General features: G+C 48.4%; 2 protein-coding genes across 3 annotated transcripts; one reads left to right on the plus strand and one right to left on the minus strand.

Moving 5' to 3' along the window:
• The first annotated feature begins 224 nt into the window (after positions 1-224).
• On the plus strand, positions 225-12,062 carry usp44 (ubiquitin specific peptidase 44). 2 transcript variants are annotated; one of them, XR_014638876.1, is made up of 7 exons: positions 225-545; positions 2,276-4,049; positions 6,326-6,524; positions 7,398-7,506; positions 7,974-8,209; positions 10,102-11,314; positions 11,418-12,062. XR_014638876.1 is itself a non-coding variant. In XM_084482767.1 (6 exons), the coding sequence occupies exons 2-6, from the start codon at positions 2,448-2,450 to the stop codon at positions 10,224-10,226; spliced, it is 2,271 nt and encodes a 756-aa protein (XP_084338893.1). In that variant the 5' UTR covers positions 225-545; positions 2,276-2,447; the 3' UTR covers positions 10,227-12,062. The 2 variants fall into 2 exon arrangements, 1 of the variants encoding a protein (XP_084338893.1); XM_084482767.1 differs by having other exon boundaries at positions 10,102-12,062.
• Positions 12,063-13,291: 1,229 nt separating this feature from the next.
• Positions 13,292-18,720, minus strand: LOC311363050 (methionine aminopeptidase 2-like). Its single transcript, XM_084482977.1, has 11 exons — positions 18,542-18,720; positions 17,795-17,884; positions 17,640-17,699; positions 16,647-16,749; positions 16,201-16,362; positions 15,655-15,836; positions 15,376-15,470; positions 14,925-15,021; positions 14,576-14,679; positions 14,048-14,163; positions 13,292-13,691 (listed from the first exon to the last, which is right to left on the minus strand). Exons 1-11 carry the CDS (start codon positions 18,699-18,701, stop codon positions 13,439-13,441), a joined length of 1,422 nt encoding a protein of 473 aa, XP_084339103.1. The 5' UTR covers positions 18,702-18,720; the 3' UTR covers positions 13,292-13,438.
• Between the last annotated feature and the right edge of the window lie 209 nt (positions 18,721-18,929).

Consider the following 18,929-nt stretch of genomic DNA (forward strand, 5'->3'; position numbering starts at 1 on the left):
TCTCTTGCTTTCCCCTGACGTTTCTTTGTTAAAGCGACGAAGTAGGCCTACATTTTGTACCACATCATATAAATAAAAGTGGCCACCGGCTTAAATCCAATTACAAACTTAAACACTTTTCGGCAACACATTTTATAAGTATAACAGTAGGCTATAAGAAAAATACTTTGTGCCCTACAACATATGCAAACCCATGCATAGGCCAAGAAATACACTGCAGAAGACAGAGTTGAAATTGATGGACACAAATAATAACAAAGTAAAAATTAAAAAAAATAAAGCGCATGGGAATAATAATTATTCATACAAAGATAATGAAAACATGACATACATTAATTGTTGTTAGATTTTTTCCATCACTCTCGTCATCATCATCATCATCATCATCATCATCATCACCACCACCACCATTCACAACAATAACAACAACAATGACGTCACCGGCGGAGGACGGCACTCGAGCCGACACCACGCGACCAGAGAGGACCGACAAGATGGCGGCCCCGTCAGTAACGGCCGCAGCCGGTCCTGTGAAGGAGAGATAGGTAACGCTGCTACCCCTTTGTTTCGCTCTCAATTATGACACATTTGTGTTATTCTGACAGCGATACGAGTTGTGTGTGTGTGTACACGATGATGTGTTCGCGACAGTGTTGCGGAAAAATTGACCATTTACCAGCAGCGAGGGCTTGAACTTCTCAGGATTATTACTGAAGGCTAGCGTTAGCAGGCTAGGCTAACTGCTAGCACAGAGGAGAGCTACACTCTGGATAATCTCTTAAATCACTGATCTGGAGAAAACACTATGGTACCTAACGAGTCGTATCGTCTACGTACAGTCTTTCAGTTGATTTTGGCTGATTACTGAGGAAGTATACGATCAATAGTGTAATGTTAATAGCGTTGAAGTATGTCTCAGTCTTAAACCTTTGCTCAGCCGTGGTTGTTTTTCTTCCTAAACTTTAGTCGATTTTTACCATTTTATAATCTCAACAATTTCACTGGTGTGCCTGTAATTCAGTGTTTTATAGTTACTAAGGGCCAGTGGGTTGTTGCATCGCTGTGGACTATATTGGACCACGTAGTGAGCCAGTTCAAAGTGGATAGTGAATGGCGATCGTGCACTTTTTTTGTATGTATTTATTGTATTTTAACTTATTAAGTGTGGACGATATCTGAGGAAATGTGTGGTGCTATGTCTGTCTTGAAGCTGCAGTGGCTCTGTAATTTACTGTAAAGGATTATTAAAAGGATCTATCTATCTCTATCTGATCTCAGTTCACACACACAAGGGCAAAGCCCGCTCGATTACACTCTGGTGCAGTCAGGGAAACCCCATAAACACCACCTGCCCTGTCATTAATACTTAACTTACTTACTACCAGTATCTGTGTGAAGGTGTCTACTCCGAGGTTAGATATCCGTGGTCACTGAACAGTTTTGTCCTAAATTACCTTTTTTTTTTGTCACTGCCAAATGATCGAAATTTATGTTACATACATTGAATCATATATCTAGTAATGCCCATCTTTGATCCGATCATAACAATGAGAATTGTTGTTTCTCAAATGCAGGGAAAAGCCTATTATAACGAGTGAACACACCAACGCTGAAGTCTGAACACTTTCATTGTTTTTCTGACAATATGTTTTGTTCAAAAGTGTGACATGTCTGCTGGGAAGAGCTCAGAGACAACCTGTTAGTGCCAGAGAGATGTGCAGAAGAAAATAACATTTCTCTTAAGTACCCTTTTTTTTGTCACTTTCCCTTTTTAGTTACCATAACAACACTTTGCCCAACTGTCCGATTTCTTTTCATCCGGGTCTGTCGATCATTTCTTTTGGGGAAGGCAGTCCTGTACCATGACAAAAGGTCTCTCTCGCCTCCAGCTTTTGTTGGCCAGGTTTTAAGTCCTCTTCCCCTCCCTCCCCAAACCATCCCACTGGGGGGTTGATGGGGCTCACAACTACTTCAGGATCCCCAGTCTCTCCAGTTCGTTGCACCAACCCCCCAGGGGTATCTTTTGCCTCTATGGAAGACACTGAAACCCTGCTCTGAAGACTGATTCAAGCTCCCAAATGTATATGTAGTGCTACTCTTTGATCCCATCTATAGGAAAGTCTGAAAGGCTATTGGGAATGGTTTGAAATATGTGTTGGAACTCACATTTATCTTAAACCTATATGCTGTGTTGTTTGCTGTTACGTAGAGAAAACTAATCGCATTACCATTGCATGCATTCCAGCAATGACTCCCTTTCCTCTGTGTCCCCCAGATAAAGCCATGCCTTTGGGGTACACATTTGGCAGTTCACCATGTTGACTCTGGTGGACTGAAACCGTTCAGAGGACCCACACGGATATACCCCCCCCCCCCCCCCCTCCCCTTGGGGACCGGGCTGCGTGTCCAGGGACCCAGCGAGGCGGGTGGGAGGGCAGGCCGGTGCAATGGACAGGTGTAAGCACGTGGGGCGGCTGCGGCTGGCCCCGGACCACTCCATCCTCAACCCCCAGAAGTGGCACTGCCTGGACTGCAACACCACGGAGTCGGTGTGGGCCTGCCTGGGCTGCGCCCACGTGGCATGCGGTCGCTACATCGAGGAGCACGCGCTGCGGCACTTCCAGCTGCAGCGGCACCCGCTGGCCATCGAGGTCAACGAGCTGTACGTCTTCTGCTACCTGTGCGACGACTACGTGCTGAACGACAACGCCACGGGCGACCTCAAGCTCCTGCGAAGCACCCTGAGCGCCATCCAGAGCCAGCACTACGAGGTGACCACGCGCAGCGGCCGCACGCTGCGCTCCACCAGTGCCGCCCCCGACGCCCTGCTGCCCTGCGGCGCCCGCGAGCTGCAGCTCAGGGACGAGGACCGCATGTTCACCGCCCTGTGGCACCGGCGGCGTACCCTCATGGGCCGCGTGTTTCGCGTGTGGTTCACGCTGACGGAGGGCGGCCGGCTGAGGGAGGAGGAGGAGAAGAGGCGGGAGGAGGAGGAGAAGAGGCGGGAGAAGCTGGAGCGGCGGCGCTCTGTCAAGAGGCAGCTGCAGGCGGAGCTGGAGAGCGCCCCGCCCAGGAAGAGCCGGCGCCTGCGGCGGCAGAGCCAGAGGGCGGCCGACGCCGCCGGCTTGGCCTCGCTCTGCAAGGCGCGCCGCAACGACACGAGCGCCAGCGGTCCCTCGGCCAACAGGACACGGACTAGGAGCCCCCCCGCCGCGACCCCCCAGAAACAAACAGTCCGATCCAAAAGGGCCGTACCCGCTGCCAAGGCCCCCAGCGCCCCCTCCTCCAAACCCAAGCCAAAGCCCCGGGTCCCCCCCCTGGCCCCCCGCAGGGCGCCTGGCACCCCACTGCTCCGCAAGCAGCCCGCTAAACAGCCCCCCAAACAGACCGCCAAGCAGCCCGCCAAACCGTCCGCCAAGCAGGGCGGCTCGCCCTTCAAGCGGCGGCCCACGGTGACACCGGGCGTGACGGGGCTGCGTAACCTGGGCAACACGTGCTACATGAACTCCATCCTGCAGGTGCTCAGCCACCTGCACGTCTTCAGGGAGTGCTTCCTGCAGCTGGACCTCACCCAGGCCCTGGAGCTGCTGGCCTCCGCCGTCCACGGCCAGCTGGCCCCGCAGTCCCCGCTGGCACACAGGAAGAGCCTCCAGGCCAGCTCGGGGGGGGGCTGCGGTGCGGGGCTGAGCGGAGGGTCGTCGCGGGCGCGCAGCATGGAGCTGGTTCAGCCCATGGAGCCCAGCTCCAAGCACATCTCGCTGTGCCACGAGCTGCACACGCTCTTCCAGGTTATGTGGTCGGGCAAGTGGGCGCTGGTGTCGCCCTTCGCCATGCTGCACTCGGTGTGGCAGCTGATACCCGCCTTCCGGGGCTACGCCCAGCAGGACGCCCAGGAGTTCCTGTGCGAGCTGCTGGACAAGGTGCAGCGGGAGCTGGAGACCACCGGGGGGCCGGCGCCCCCCGCCGGCGTGCCCCACACACAGAAGCGCCTCATCAAGCAGGTCCTCAACGTGGTCAACAGCATCTTCCACGGGCAGCTGCTCAGCCAGGTGAGGACCCAGGGTTTGCTTGTCATAAGATACAAGATCATACGGTCTGGGTGATTGATCGGGTATCCGGTGTCTCATTGGGCTCCACTTAAACACCCATTACAAATCAAGCAGAAGTTTTTGTGGTTAAAGAACATTATTGTTCTATTGGTTAAAGAACACACACACAGACAGACAGACAGAACCTGTTCCTGCAGAACAGGTTAGACTGTCTTTTTAATCAAACGTCGCCAGTCATGCAGAGCATTGTTTCACTGTTATTGCACTGACCTGAAGAGTCTTCTCTCCCTCTCGGGGATCACCTTTGGCTCTGCTGCATGCTGCAGTACAACCGTAGAGTCGTCCATATGTATGTATGTATGTATACTATAGGGGCATTTCCTCTTCGTTAAGCAAGTTGCTCTAGTGAATTGCTTGTTTCTTCTGGCACCGACTCGAGTCGCTTCCTCTAATGTCAGGTGACTGGCCAACCTTGTTCAAATTGTCAATGATTAGTTAATGTTGTCAACTTGGCAGTGGCTTAAAGTTTAACCATGCACGACACATACTAAAGTCCCTCTATTATATGACTAGCTCCTGTGTCATGAATTTTTCTCCCAGAAAACATGATTGAATCCCTAATCATCTGCCTAAGTCTCCTCCTTGGCAGATGATTACAAACCATGTTGTTATTTATTAGGAAGTGTGATCCCATACGGTGTGTCATTATTACTAGAATGTGTGATAGTCGTTGGGTTAGGATAGAACCATATCTTCAACATGCTATGCTGTACCTCGAAAGCAATGAATGGAAAGTGAAGTTCCCCCCCAATGGGGGGGGAATGTCGCAGCGCGTTTCATTTCGGTACGTACCGAAAAAATATAATTTTTTTTTTTTTTACTCAAGTTTTTATTGATTAGCACATACTCTGTGACACTGACACTGTGAGTGCCTTGTCTTGTCCTGATGTTTTTTGTTGAGGACCACAATGGAAATAAGTCCTGGACTTGATTGTGTTTCTATCCTCAATTGTATTTTATGTATTTGAATTTGTGTTAGGCATTTGTTTGATACAATTTAATAAATCAAATCAAAATTGTTTAATAAAAATAAAATAATAAAAACTGCTGTACCGAAAAACATATTGAACCATCACTGAAAAACCAAGGTACGTACCGAATCGTGACTTTTGTGTATCGTTACACCACTAAACTAAAGTAAAGACTAGTAGAGATGCGCGGTTGGCAGTCATACCCGGGCGGACACCGCGGATAATCCGTGGGTTGGGTGGATTGTGTGGAATAAAAGTAAGAAAGTAATATCTACTTGGATGAATTTTGTCGTGACGCGGAAGAACACGCAACTCAAAATCGGGACTGTCCCCGCAAAACCGGGACGTCTGGTCACCCTAATGAATGATGATCGGGTGGTTTTGGGTATCAATTGTTGTAAAAAACATTGCTGCGGGTGGATTATTGATGTTAAGCAGCGGGTGCGGATGACATTACAGCTCATCCGCGCATCTCATCAGCTCATCTCTAAACTTCAATGCACTACGCCCTAACCCTGACCGCCATCATAATGCCTAGACTAGTATAGGAACTCAGGATCTATTGTTATTGACACTTTGTTGCTGTGTTGCGTGTATCGTGAACGATACAAAGTAAAGATTATCTAGAGCATCGCACCCTTGAATCTTGTAGTGTGGCCAGTCTTCTGACGAGACAAAGCCCGATTTCCTGGCGCTGTTGTAGCATAGTGTGACATGTTAAATCATGGAGGAATATCTGAGAATTGTGTAGTCTGAACCAGCCATCAAGGAACTCTGGGGGAGGACTGTCTCCACAAGGAGAAAAGATCAGTACACACACACGCACGTATGTACGTACGCACGTACATACGTACACACAAGTTTCTGGATCATGTGGAGCTGTGGTTTATAAGTGTCTCGTTTTCTGCTGCTTCCTTTTTCAAGTGTGTATGAATGACGAATTGAAAGTTGTGTGGTTTTAGCCTGGTGAGGAGAGGAGGAGAAAAGATCAGTACACACACACACACGCACGTACGTACGTACGCACACACAAGTTTCTGGATAATGTGGAGCTGTGGTTTATAAGTGTCTCATTTTCTGCTGCTTCCTTTTTCAAGTGTGTATGAATGACGAATTGAAAGTTGTGTGGTTTTAGCCTGGTGAGGAAAGGACGCACACAGGAAGTGACTGGTCACTCACGGATTCCATTCTGTTCATAACATATTTGTCACTCTCTCTCTCTCCCTCTGTCTCCCCCTCCCCCAGGTGACGTGCCTGGCGTGTGACTACCAGTCCAACACTGTGGAGCCCTTCTGGGACCTGTCGCTGGAGTTCCCCGAGCGTTACCACAGCAACAGCCGGGAGTCTGCCGCACAGGTGTCCTGCCGGCTGACCGAGATGCTGGCCAAGTTCACAGAGACGGAAGCGCTGGAGGGGAACATCTACGCCTGCGACCAGTGCAACAGTGAGTGGCGGCCCTAGAGCGCATGCTAACGATGTAGCGTTCGTAGCTGCATGCTAACGACAACGCGCTCTAGGCTGCATGATAACGACGCCGCTCTGTAGGCTGCATGCTAATGACGCCGCGCACGGAGCTGCATGCTAAGGACGCCGCGCTCGTAGCTGCTCGCCAACTGTCTGCTGGCAGACGTCTGCTCTGACTGAATTAAATGGCAGTTTCTGGTAGCCAAGTCTGGGCGAGCTGATTCAGTGTTGGCCGGCTCTCTGCTGTCCCACTTTGTATTAAGGGGGCGACACACCGCCCAGACTCAAACCAACGGCCAACTGCCTTTATCCAACCACTCCGTTGCCTCTAGTCTGACCCGTTGGGTTGGGCAGAAGAGTTCCATTGAAACACACCGCGAAGACTACTGCCAGCTACATAGTAGCGTGTACGTTCTGCGCTTGCGCGAGATGCAGGCGCTAGTCTCGTGGCGCTAGTCAGCCCCTCCCACACACCGAGCTGATTTGCCAATGTCAGACTTTGTATGTTGAATCGGACCAGACAACGTCTGCGCGGTTCCAAAAGCTTCCAACACAGCTGAACACACCGAACAGATTTGTTCCCGAACTCGTCAGAGTCTCCTAAAATGTTTCAAATTGTGTGGCTGGTGTGTAGCGGCCTTCAGTCGACTCCCTTCTAGCTAATGGGTTTTATATTTTCCATTCTGTAGTCAACATTAATTGGTAAATTTAAATGTTTTTTCTCAACCATCAACCTTCCAGAGGTCGGATTACTGCTTGTTCCCTTGCATTTATTGCTCTCTGTTAAGCGTCACCACAGTGGTGTGACTCCACAAGAGAGTCTGCTGAATAAGTTGTTCTGGGTGTTTTTCAGCAAAGCGCCGTCGCCTCTCCTCCAAACCGGTCATCCTGACCGAAGCCCAGAAGCAGCTGATGGTCCACAAGCTGCCTCAGGTTCTCCGGCTGCACCTCAAACGCTTCAGGTACCTCCACCACACAGCCCCTAGGATTACTCTTATTGTCTCTAAATGGTTAAGTTGAGGATATTAAAATACAATTCATTTAACTTAAAGTCTGAGAGACTAAAGTTTTTTCCTGGAAAAAAGTAAGGATGTCTCTGTGCAGACAAAACCTAACAATTTATATTCCTCTTTCAAAACGTTTTAATTTGTGATTTTTTTTTTGTTTAAGATATCAACGTCATGATGATGTGTTTTTATTCTTGTATTATACTTTCTAGTATTTTTATTGCACGTTGATACAACACTAATGCATAGTGGATGCATTTGTTATTCCTGACCCTAAGAAGCGCAGTACTTGAGTACTAAATTACGTCTCCTGTTAAAGTGAGGGAAAACCACAGGATCATCACTGCTGCTTGTGATTGGTCCTCAGGTGGTCTGTGAGGGAAACGACAGATCATTGATCGCTGCGTGTGATTGGTCCTCAGGTGGTCTGGGCGGAACCACCGGGAGAAGATTGGCGTGCACGTGCGCTTCGACCAGCTGCTGAACATGGAGCCCTACTGTTACCGGGACCCCTCCCCCAGCGGCCTGACCTGCCCCGCCCCTCCCGGCGCCGCACCCTCAAAACACTTCCTATACGAGCTCTCCGCCGTGGTGATGCATCATGGGAAGGGCTTCGGCTCGGGCCACTACACCGCCTACTGCTACAACAAGGAGGGGGGTGAGTGGGCTGCTCCACCCGAGGGACATGGGCAGGGTGTCGCTGGCTGACTGGGAAGTGTCAGTGGCTGGCAGGGAGCCGTCAGTGGCAGGCTGTCGAGTATGGCTGGCTGGCTGGCTGGCTAGTAGGGCTGTCACCGAATATTCAAAATTCCAAAGAGAAGAAAAAACATCTTTGGCGTGGTTTAGCGAGTTATGGCATGAGTGATGGAGCAAATGGAAACAAACTTATTACAATGAATTAGGGCTGTACTGTATGGACTAAAATTTATATCACGGTATGATTTGAGGCATAGACGGTACGGTATTATGTCACGGTATGTTAATGTTATATTCTAATTTCGATATAAATGCTTCTGAAGGGGTAAAATGTTAGGCAGCTATTTTTGTATAGAAGTATTTTAAGAACATTTATTGAGCAAAACTGCAATAGAAAAAAATGCTAAATCTTTTCTTTTTATTTTAAGTTACTTCCAGTATGGATTTATTTCTCCAGGTGGTCGTGGACCTTGCCGTATAGTTTTGGCATCTCAATTTGGCTGAAGTGTGTGCGGGCAGGTAACGTGTACCTGGGATCGAGTGTTTTGATCATCTCTTTAAAGCACTTCCTATCGACATTTTGAAAGGGAACCATGTCCTTACACAGGTAAACAGTGACAACGTTTGTTATCTCGTTCCACCACTGGCTTTTTTGTCGTAAGGACTGGCTTTGGAAAATGCCTACGGAAGCGATGTCTGAGATGCAGAGACAGCTTCACGCTACCAGCGTCTGTCTCGTACGGTGAATGAGAGCTTGTGAAGGGACTATTGCGCAGGCTGCGCACCTGCGTGCTTGCACAATAGCATACTGCCTAAGAAGGCAGTATCGCTGTCAAATCGGTCCCTGGGAAAAGTAACGTTGCGCCGAATTGAAAAAGGAACCATATTTTACCATATTTTCAGTAGTTTCGCGTAACTTTACTTTTCACATGAACAATAAGTTACGTTACTGTATTTATGTTACTTATAGTCACACCGGTCTCACGGTATGGTCAAAATCCATACCGTAGCGCAAATTCACACCGGTGTACTTTCTATACCGTTTATACCGTACACCCCTACAATGAATCAAACACGGTGCTAGAAAGATGGAGAGTTCACCACCCATCTCAGGGAGAGATTATCTCCCATCCCTGGATCCTCAGTGCATTCTCAACCCAGGAAATAGCCTGTAGGCCTTCAGGTCTGACAGTCAGTGACAGTAGCGCCCTCTTATGGACATGAGCAAGAATAGATATTCGAAAATGGTTCGAACCTGTGTTAGAAGGAATATTCAAATGTCATTTGTGACCAGTTTTGACAGCCCTACTAGCATGGTGGCCTCTGATTTAAACTTTAATTCATACGTTAACTTCAACAAAGCTTGAAGCTGTCTCTCATCCAGTGTCTCTGTACATGTCTTGCTACTTAAAGGTGCTGTTTTTACACAGTAGTATTTTATCACTCTGATATACACACTCACTTCCTGACCCTCAGGAATGGATAATCGTTTTTACTATATGCAATCTAAAAGGCTCTTGGCCAAGCCTGTTTTTTTTAGGACACTAAAGTCTTATCATAGCTATCTATGTTGTATACAGGGAATGGGTTAACCTAGTGATTGTTAGTGCTTTGCACTTGGTCCTATGAACACCCTTACTGTGCCGACAGCGATATATTGCTGTTTCACTTTCTTCTGACAAATGTACTTATTGTTAGTCGGTTTGGATAAAAGCGTTGGCTAAATGCCCTAAATGTGAAACGTAAATGTTAATGTAAAAGTAAAAAGGTAAAAGTTACCAAGAACAGTCGGGTGGCCGTGGGAAATGAACGGGGAAACCAGTGGGAGTGACGTTCTCCTCGGTCCGTCTCCAGGGTTCTGGGTCCACTGCAACGACTCCAAGATGAACGTGTGCAGCGTGGAGGAAGTGTGCCGCGCCCAGGCCTACATCCTCTTCTACACCCAGCGCGCCTCTCAGGACAAAGACCACCCGCTGTAGGAGTACAGCCGCCAGCCACCACCCTGCTGAAGGCCTGCAGCCTCCACCCGACCACCTGCTGAAGGCCTGCAGCCTCCACCCGACCACCTGCTGAAGGCCTGCAGCCTCCACCCAACCACCTGCTGAAGGCCTGCAGCCTCCACCCAACCACCTGCTGAAGGCCTGCAGCCTCCACCCAACCACCTGCTGAAGGCCTGCAGCCTCCACCCGACCACCTGCTGAAGGCCTGCAGCCTCCACCCGACCACCTGCTGAAGGCCTGCAGCCTCCACCCGACCACCTGCTGTCGTCTCCTGACCGTCCGGGCGGAGGACGCCGGGCCCGCCCTCCTATGGCGTTTGTTTTTTTTACATTCGGGAACGGATCTATAGAAAATATTTTACATAAATGAAATGAAGAGACTCAAGGACGGTGGGGTTCTGCTTTGTGATCGAACAGTGTTTATTTTTTCTAAATCTCTCTGGCGTCATTCTCTGCTCGGTGTTGATAGTGTACAGCTCTATTTTGATAAAGATTATCAGCCGTGGCGCATCAGGGGCGTGGCGTTGTAACAGTGTCCGTCTGAAGACGTGCACGGCTGTACCCGGGTCTCCTGGTTTTTATTGTTATTGATCATGCATTTGTTTTGCATGCGTTGGCTTCTTGGTTGTACATACTTTTTGGAATGGAAAAGTGAAATTTTTTTTTTTTTTTTTTTTTTTTTTAATAGTCACTTTAGCTTTAGTCGACGCAGAACTGGATGTAGACCGAGCTGTTATTTGCCCTTTATCACGTCCCAACTCTGTTATCTGGATTTGTTTTTGGCGTGTTTTTGGGGGGGCCTTCGCTGTGTCCAAGGCCAACGGTTGGATAGTTCCAGAAATAGATGTCTGTGGGTAACGGCCGCTCTTGTGGTTCCTCCTTAGCCAGTCCTTGTAGAAACGCACAAATGTCGAGGAGCGGTCGAGTGGGCGTCCTCCTCTGTCCCCGAGTTTGGACCCCCACCACCCTGTCAGCCAGTGTTGGTCCAAGTTTTAAGTCCACCACACAGCAGCAAGACCCATTTCCCCTCGATCCATCGACCCCTACCCCGCCCAGAAGTACTTCAAGGTCTGTCAGGGCAGCGCGTGATTGGCTGTCCTCAAGCCAATGCTAGGTGATTTTTTTATATTTACATTATTGTTGAGCAGTAGAAGGTTCAGTAATGTCCGAGGGATACGGTCGACTCTGCTGCCCCTTATCGTCGTCAGAATGTGAATCGTCATCTCCCCCCTAAAAAACCAATACTAGTGTTTTACAAAAAAGTGCTCATTAATCTGTTGAAGTACTTCTTTATTTTTTTATAATTCCTCTTTCAGTATGATGAATGTTCATATCAATAGCTGGCTCTGGTTTCAGCTGCAGTCCCTCGCTGACCAGCATTTGGAATACGAATGTATTTTAATACAATCCGTTGAGGCAGTGAACTATTTTTAAAGTGTTTTATAGTGATTTAATCATGGACCCTCTTGATTGTTTGTTCCACACCAGCAGATCAGAAAGGACTAAACCGGAAATGTCTGTTCTCCAGCCATGTGCGCCTTGGGCTGTTAGTATGACCCTGTGCACCTTTTGAGTAAACCTAATTGGTCCTGTTGTATTGAATCAACCCAACAGATGTTGCTAAAATCCTGCAGTGTCCATGTTTTAAATGGCAGTAAGTCGACAACATAAAGGGTAAACCGGTGCTCTGCTACCATTTTATATCAATGTTTTTAAACCCATGTCGTACATTGATTCCCTTCATGGATGTGGGTTGGTATGTGTGCGTGTGTACAACGATCGAAGTTATACTATGCAATTTGTTACCTCAGTTTTTTTTCTAGAGAAAATTACCTCAATAAAAATGAGAATATTTTTCCATTTTTTTAAGAAAATGTTTGCACGTGTGTTTCATGATTTGCTTTCAAGAAGACTTCTGGTAAAAGGTATTCATCTACAAACAACACAGGGAGACCCAATGAGAGTGACATTTTAATCTTACAAAATCTGTTTTCATGGAACTTTGTAATGAAGCATAACATACTGGCAACATACAGTGGCGGCAGCTATTTCAAAAGAAGCCATGAGTGGTGGGAAGGGAGAGCGCTTGTGCATAGTCCACTCCCTCAGCGTAGTGGAGGCCAAACATACAGCCATGATGACGCGGTGTCTGTATAGAGCGATGGCCACTTGAGCTGGGCACCCCAGGGTCCGGCCGTATGAACAATGCCTGAACGTGAACGAGGCATTTGGCCGGTGCTAGCATGGGTAACTTGTGTGCTGCAATGTGATGCTTAACCAAAAGGAAATCAAGTGGAATCGTTAAATGGGTTTTGTCCTACTTGCACAAGCGGTTCCAATACTGTGGTTACAATCAATGCAGCATTAGCTTAAATATAGAACTGTTTGACAGTTAACCTTTTCTTAATGTGTAAAATGAGGTCTGCAAGAGATTGTAGGGACACACCAGTGTGCCGGGGGAAGCCAAATGCTTCCTTTATTTAAAGGTCTGGTTAAGCCGTGGCTGACACCCTGGATCAACGGACCGAGTTCAGCCATCAGCGAGAACAACAAAAGAAAGTTCCCTGCTGCAAGCGAGATTTAATATTGACGCCTTTGAAAACATAATAGCATTCCGGTTCGGTTGGTTCACAGTAGCATTCCACACACCACCGCCGCCGCTGCGCTCGACAAAAGACCGAGCAGATAACGGCGTCCTGTGTTTGCTTACAACCCGGGTTTTCTTTTTCTCTTCCCTGGGGTCGGAGCGCATGCCAAGATAGTAATGGGTTTATTCTCTGGACGACGGAGTTAAACGGTCCCATGACATGCCACCAGGTGTGAGTGTGATTGGCCGTTACAGCCGTATTGAAAATCTGCCTGTTATGACATCACGAGTGGGCGTGTCCACCTAGATGTGTGACGGATAGATCAGTCTAGCAGCCTACCCAGTGGACTGCAGCAAATGTTGCTCATCTATCCGTCACACATCTAGGTGGACACGCCCACCTGTGATGTCATAACAGACAGAATTTCAAAGTGGCTTGTAGGCTAATCTCATTCACACCAGGTGGCATGTCATGGGACCTTTAAGTGGACCGCGAGGCGCGGGGGAGAGGAAGGGATTACGGAGGGAGGGGTCAGAAAACATGTGGGGTGGGGGGGTGTGCAGTTTAGTGGAGGTCGGGTGCCGAGAGTGACTCTGCGGTCCTCTCAGTAGTCGTCCCCCCGGCTCACCACCTCCTTGCAGGTGGGCCGCAGCAGGATGGTGTGCTCGAACTGCGCCGTGTAGCAGCCCTTGGAGTCGCACAGCGGGGGGTAGGGGTCGATGATGCCCAGGTCGCACAGGTTCTTCAGCGCCATCAGGTACTTGCTCTCGCCCAGGCGGTCCAGCCAGCGCCGGCAGAAGGCCAGCGTGCCGAAGTGTTCGTTGACCACGTTGAGCAGGTGCTTCGCCCGGGGGAGTCTGGGGGAAGGAGTCAAACGACCATGAAGTAGGACCGCTGCTATCTTTAGTCATTTCTTACCAAACTTAATGACAATTATTTAATATATATTTTTATAAATGGTAAAAAGTCAGATTTATACAATTTATAAGTCTGCAAAAATGTTTGCAAAATAAATACATGGTTAGTTTAGGACTTTAATTCCAAGTATTTTGTCAAGTGCATCCATTTCTTTCAGCATGTGTTGGCCCGGCTGGAATGGAATGCCTGACCCTGGCCGTTTTAATGCCTTGCTCTGCCCGTGCACGGGACCACAGCACAGAGCAGGGAGAACAGAAGGGTTTGAAGGTCCTAGTGGACGTGGAGAGGGCCTCACCTGATGGGGACGTGGCCCACGTCAAAGTTTTTCATGTAGTGAGAGCACTCCATGTCGTCGTGGACCATGCCCTTCCCTGTGCTGCCGAACGTCTCGATGGCGTAAACCTCGCCCTCCTGCAGGGGGCGATAAAGACTATTAATGTCAATTTAAAAGTGAAACAACCGTCTAAAACACACCATGTCCAATATCTCTAGTACAAAGTCATATTATAACAAGCATGATATGGAGAGGCTTAAGGGAAATAAACATGGTCACCAGTTCATGTAGAGCTTTTTAGTTCAGAACTATTTTCCCAATGAAACAAACCTTGAATTCGTATACCATCCGGTCTAAAAGAGATAATACGCATACGATGAAGTCAACTGGGTTTCAGCAAAGTCTTAAGGAACAAGGATGATGACTAAAGTTGAATTAAATAAAACAGACTTAATGAGAAATCAGACTTTAACTGTGCATCCAAAGAAAGGACTTTTCTGTGGCATCACACAACGGTCGCTAGTGATGGACAGAACCAATGCAACGCACCTCCATTCTCGTCGCTTCTCCTCCTTTGACGATGGGCACGGTCTTGCCGGCGTGTATCCTGTACTGGCCGATCGAGTGGCCGTTCAGGTTTCTGATTGGCTTAACTGGAATGTGGGGAAAGGAGAGAAACCGTTAACCAGGCTTATAGCTTAGTTTAAGAGGACCTGCAAGAGCAGCAGGAAAACGCTGTTGGACCTACTGCAGTTGGGAAGACATGAACTAATACATGTTTGTGTTGCTGGTTTGGTTTTTACATTTCATACATTTTATATCATGGCTTTAGGTGAATTGGCGATTCATTAAATATGCACATTAATTCCATCCTCTTCCACATTGTGGTAACTCGTACCCTGGTAGGTTTTCCCGTCCAGCTCCACCTCGTAGGACTCCATCACTTCCTGGATCGACTCTCCGATGTCACACAGACGCACGTCAATCCCGGCGGACTGCAACGGCAAAACCAGACCCCGGGTGATCATGTGACAGACACTATCAACAGCAAAACCAGACCGAGTGATCAGGTGGACACGGACACTATCAACGGTGGCGTCACCGTGGGACCAGAACCGGTGTCTCCGGTGTGTTTATCACACAAACTACAGGTCTGCTACTTCCATGTACCAGGGCAGATGGTCAACTCATCTTTAGCAGATAAGAGGGAGTGCCCTTATGCTGAGTATCAGCCCAGCTATCATTCGGTCCCAGGTACCAGGCTGCAGACTGAAGATAACCACAGCCATGCTGATATTCAGCCTTGTTAAAATATTAACAGAAATACATTGTGAATTGTGTGTCTCTACCTTAATGCCTGTATTGGTGGCGTCTTTCACGGCCTCCAGTAACTTGTCGTACTTTGGGTTGAAAGTGACTGTGAAGGCACAGTCAATGATGCGCCCTGCAGAGAAACCGACGAAAGGAACGCTGTCAACGTTTAGGTACACAAGCCAAGACCACAGCGAGTACAAAGACTGATCAGACATCGATACCTCTCCACTGGGAGTCAAACAATCTAGACTGGGAGTCAGACCCCCTGAACTGGGAGTCAGACCCCCTGGCTACTACCCCGTCCCCGTGCGTACCGTTGATGTGCGTGCCGAAGTCGATCTTGCACACGTCGTCGTACTGCAGCACGGTGGGGTCCCCGGCGTTGGGGGTGTAGTGAGCGGCGCAGTGGTTCAGGGAGCAGCCGGTGGGGAAGGCCAGCCCCGCGTTCAGCCCGCTCTCGTTGATCAGCTTCCTGGAGCAGTCCTCCAGACGTTGGCTGGGGGGGGACAGAGGAAGAACAGTCAAGTCAAGTCACTTGTATTTGCATTAGGGCTGAACGATTAATCTAATTCAAACCAAAATCGCGATGTAATAAAACACGATATACAAATAGCAAAGGCTGCGATAATTATTTTGGATTTGTTACTGTTACTTAGTGGAGATCAGTAAGATTCATATTTATTTTACCATTCAATAGTTGATTAAAGATATATAATAATAATATAAATCTTTTTAGAAATCCGGCCCCTAGTATCACGGCAGCACAAATTTGGTTTGCATCGTCTGAAACATGATGGCTGTATTTACCACACGGGGAGGTGAGCTGTAGTGCACGGAGAGGGACGAAGAGGGCTGCTCACCAGATCTCGATCATGGTCAGGCCGGGCTTGATGAAGCTGCGGACGTGCTGCCGGACCTGCCTGTGGGCCTCGGCCGCCTGCCGGAAGTCGTTCCACACCTCCTCGTTGGCCTTGTCCATCACGCGCTTCTCCTCGCTCGTCGTACGCCACGCCGCACTGCGACTACGGGGACAGAGAACGGAGTCCGTCAGCAAACGGTACGCAAGAATCTGTAGTTGAATATTCAGCTAGTCTTCACATTCCTTGCGGAAAAGCGCAGACGTTTACTCTTAGGTTGTAGTGAATAGATCACACTCTTCGGTTTTCAACATATGTTGGACAGCATGACTGGCAAAGTTTCTGATCATTTCTGATATGCCAATAAGCCAATAAGAAATGTCAACAATTAAACAAAGACACATGAACTGTGTTGCAGGTGTGCGTGTCCTTGTGCACTTGTTGCTTACCCGTCTTGAGAGAGGGGGTATTCACACTCCTGTCCCACGGGGAACACTCCACTGGGGTACAAGTCAAAGATAGGCACCGATGGCGGGTCAGTCTGTGTTTTGGCTGTAGAGGAAGAGGGAGAACATCATCAACCAGGACTCTCCATATCATCTGAATGGATTCCCAATGTACAGTAAAACAATAACTAATGTTTTGAATGTTCAAGTCCCCTATTGGAAATTGTGGGAGCCAAGATATAAGAACACAGACTGAAACAACCCGCACCCGCCGGTGGAAATGCGCCATTAGAGAGCCCCCCATGTACACAAATACAATGCACAGTTCATTATTTTATATTTCCATGTACAGGAATTTCTTGTTCATGGAAATGTCAGTAGAAGCTGGATTAATATTGCCCATGTTAACCATCTCAGTATCCAATTCACTCCAGTCCCCATGATAACTGAACTGAGAGTAGTCTAATCTTGGTATTTTAATCCAACAATTCTGGAATCCAGAATTCTTACTTAAAGAGCCAGTGAACCCAAAACCGTTTATTTTGTTTTAAACATGATTCATGAGTCTTATATGATCATCAACATTGTTATGATCATAGTTTGATGCCATTCCATCACAGTTATTGAAACATGCAAGTAAAAAAGGTAAAATCATATGTTTTTGCCAATCTCCCCCAAAAGCTACGTCAATGTTCCACTCTGCTGCGTATGCAGGTGGCATTCTTTTCGTGGCCCTCAGACAACAAGCCCAAGGGGCCCCGGCGGTGTGTGTGGAGCTCTGTCTGTGCAGCGGTGGACTGCAGTGTCCAAGAGAAAGGTTCACTTTTTGGACCTTAATAGTAAAACGCCACGGTGTGTTGGGTGTTGAAGCTCAGTCTGAGCAGCGGTTTGTTTAATGTCCACATTCGAGTGAGGGTTAGGTTTCCCGGACACATATTGTCCAACACTACAGTGTGTGGATGGTGAAGCTGTCTGAGCAGCGGTTCAGTAGCTCACCTCCTTTCTTCTTCTTTTTCTTCTTCTTTTTCTTGCCGCCTGCATCTCCATCTTCTCCCTCTGTGGACATAACGTCAGAGTTGGAAGGGAACCCTACTAGTCGCTTGACGGCCAAAGTGAGATGTCACAATTTCATCCAGTGATGTTGTCGTTACCGTCCTCCCCGTCCTCCTCCTTGTCTTCTACGGCCTGTTTATCCAGTTGTTTGGTCAGTTCAGCCACCTCATCCACCGCGGGCTCAGCAACTGCCAATTCAACAGACGGTGAACACATGTTACTCAGCTGTCACTGAGCTATAACTCTTAAACTGTGACAAGTGACGTTCTCATAACAATATCAGAAATGCTCAGGGACCGGAGTACAGTAGAAAATGCATGATCCAACACTACATGTGGAATAGGATATGATGAAATCAAAAGCAAGAGCTTTAGTTTCAGAGTTTTTTAATTTGAAGAATATAGAATCTTGCTCAAACCAATGCGCTTACAGCAAGTGTATCGATCACTTCTATACATCACTCAGGAGCCATCGCTCGCCACAGACTTTCTGGGGCCAGATGATCGCAGCTCACTGAACAAACCCAAAGCATGGCAGAGTTTCTGCGCTGTCAGCACCCACTACAGCACTGTGGGACTGGAGGGGAGATTGCCACTACTCCCACTACTTCCTTCTATAATCAAACCCCACACATGCATTCCAATTCCATCTGCTCTGAAGTTGTCATTCCCATTGCTCTAGATGACACTCATAGGTTAGTCCAGGCTTGTTTGTTACAAAAGGCCTGAGCTGGCACTGGGGCACGCTGTCTCCCATCAGCCCGCCCCACTGCTCCCAGCTCCGCATGGCTAACGACTAGCTACCTAGCATGTTAGCCGGGGAGTCGAACCGGCGACCCCTTTTACCCGTGTTTGCGGACTTGCTCTTCTTCTTCTTTTTCTTCTTCTTTTTCGTTGTCTCTCCGGCCGGGTCGGCGCCTTCTTTCTCCTCTACCTCGCCATTCAGGACGCTGTCCACCTCGTCGGGTGTCGGGTCCGGTACCTGCTCCTGTACCACCGCCGCCATGATCGCAGCAGCAGAGGCTTGTAAAAAAAGGAAAAGGGAAGCGCAATGGCTTATGGGAGGAGTGGTCGGTGGAGGAAACTGGCCGAATCAGCCAATCAGCATTCAGCTGCCTGTGGTGGGGCAGGTCCGAGTTTTTCGGCTTTTTTGACGTTTTGCGTCACAGTCGGCCCCTAACTGCCCCAGTCGACGTTTATTTTCTTGTTAAGTTTCAATACAATAATTAATTAT

This window comes from Micromesistius poutassou (genome assembly GCF_964030765.1).
Source record: "Micromesistius poutassou genome assembly, chromosome: 18".
NCBI lineage: Eukaryota > Metazoa > Chordata > Actinopteri > Gadiformes > Gadidae > Micromesistius > Micromesistius poutassou.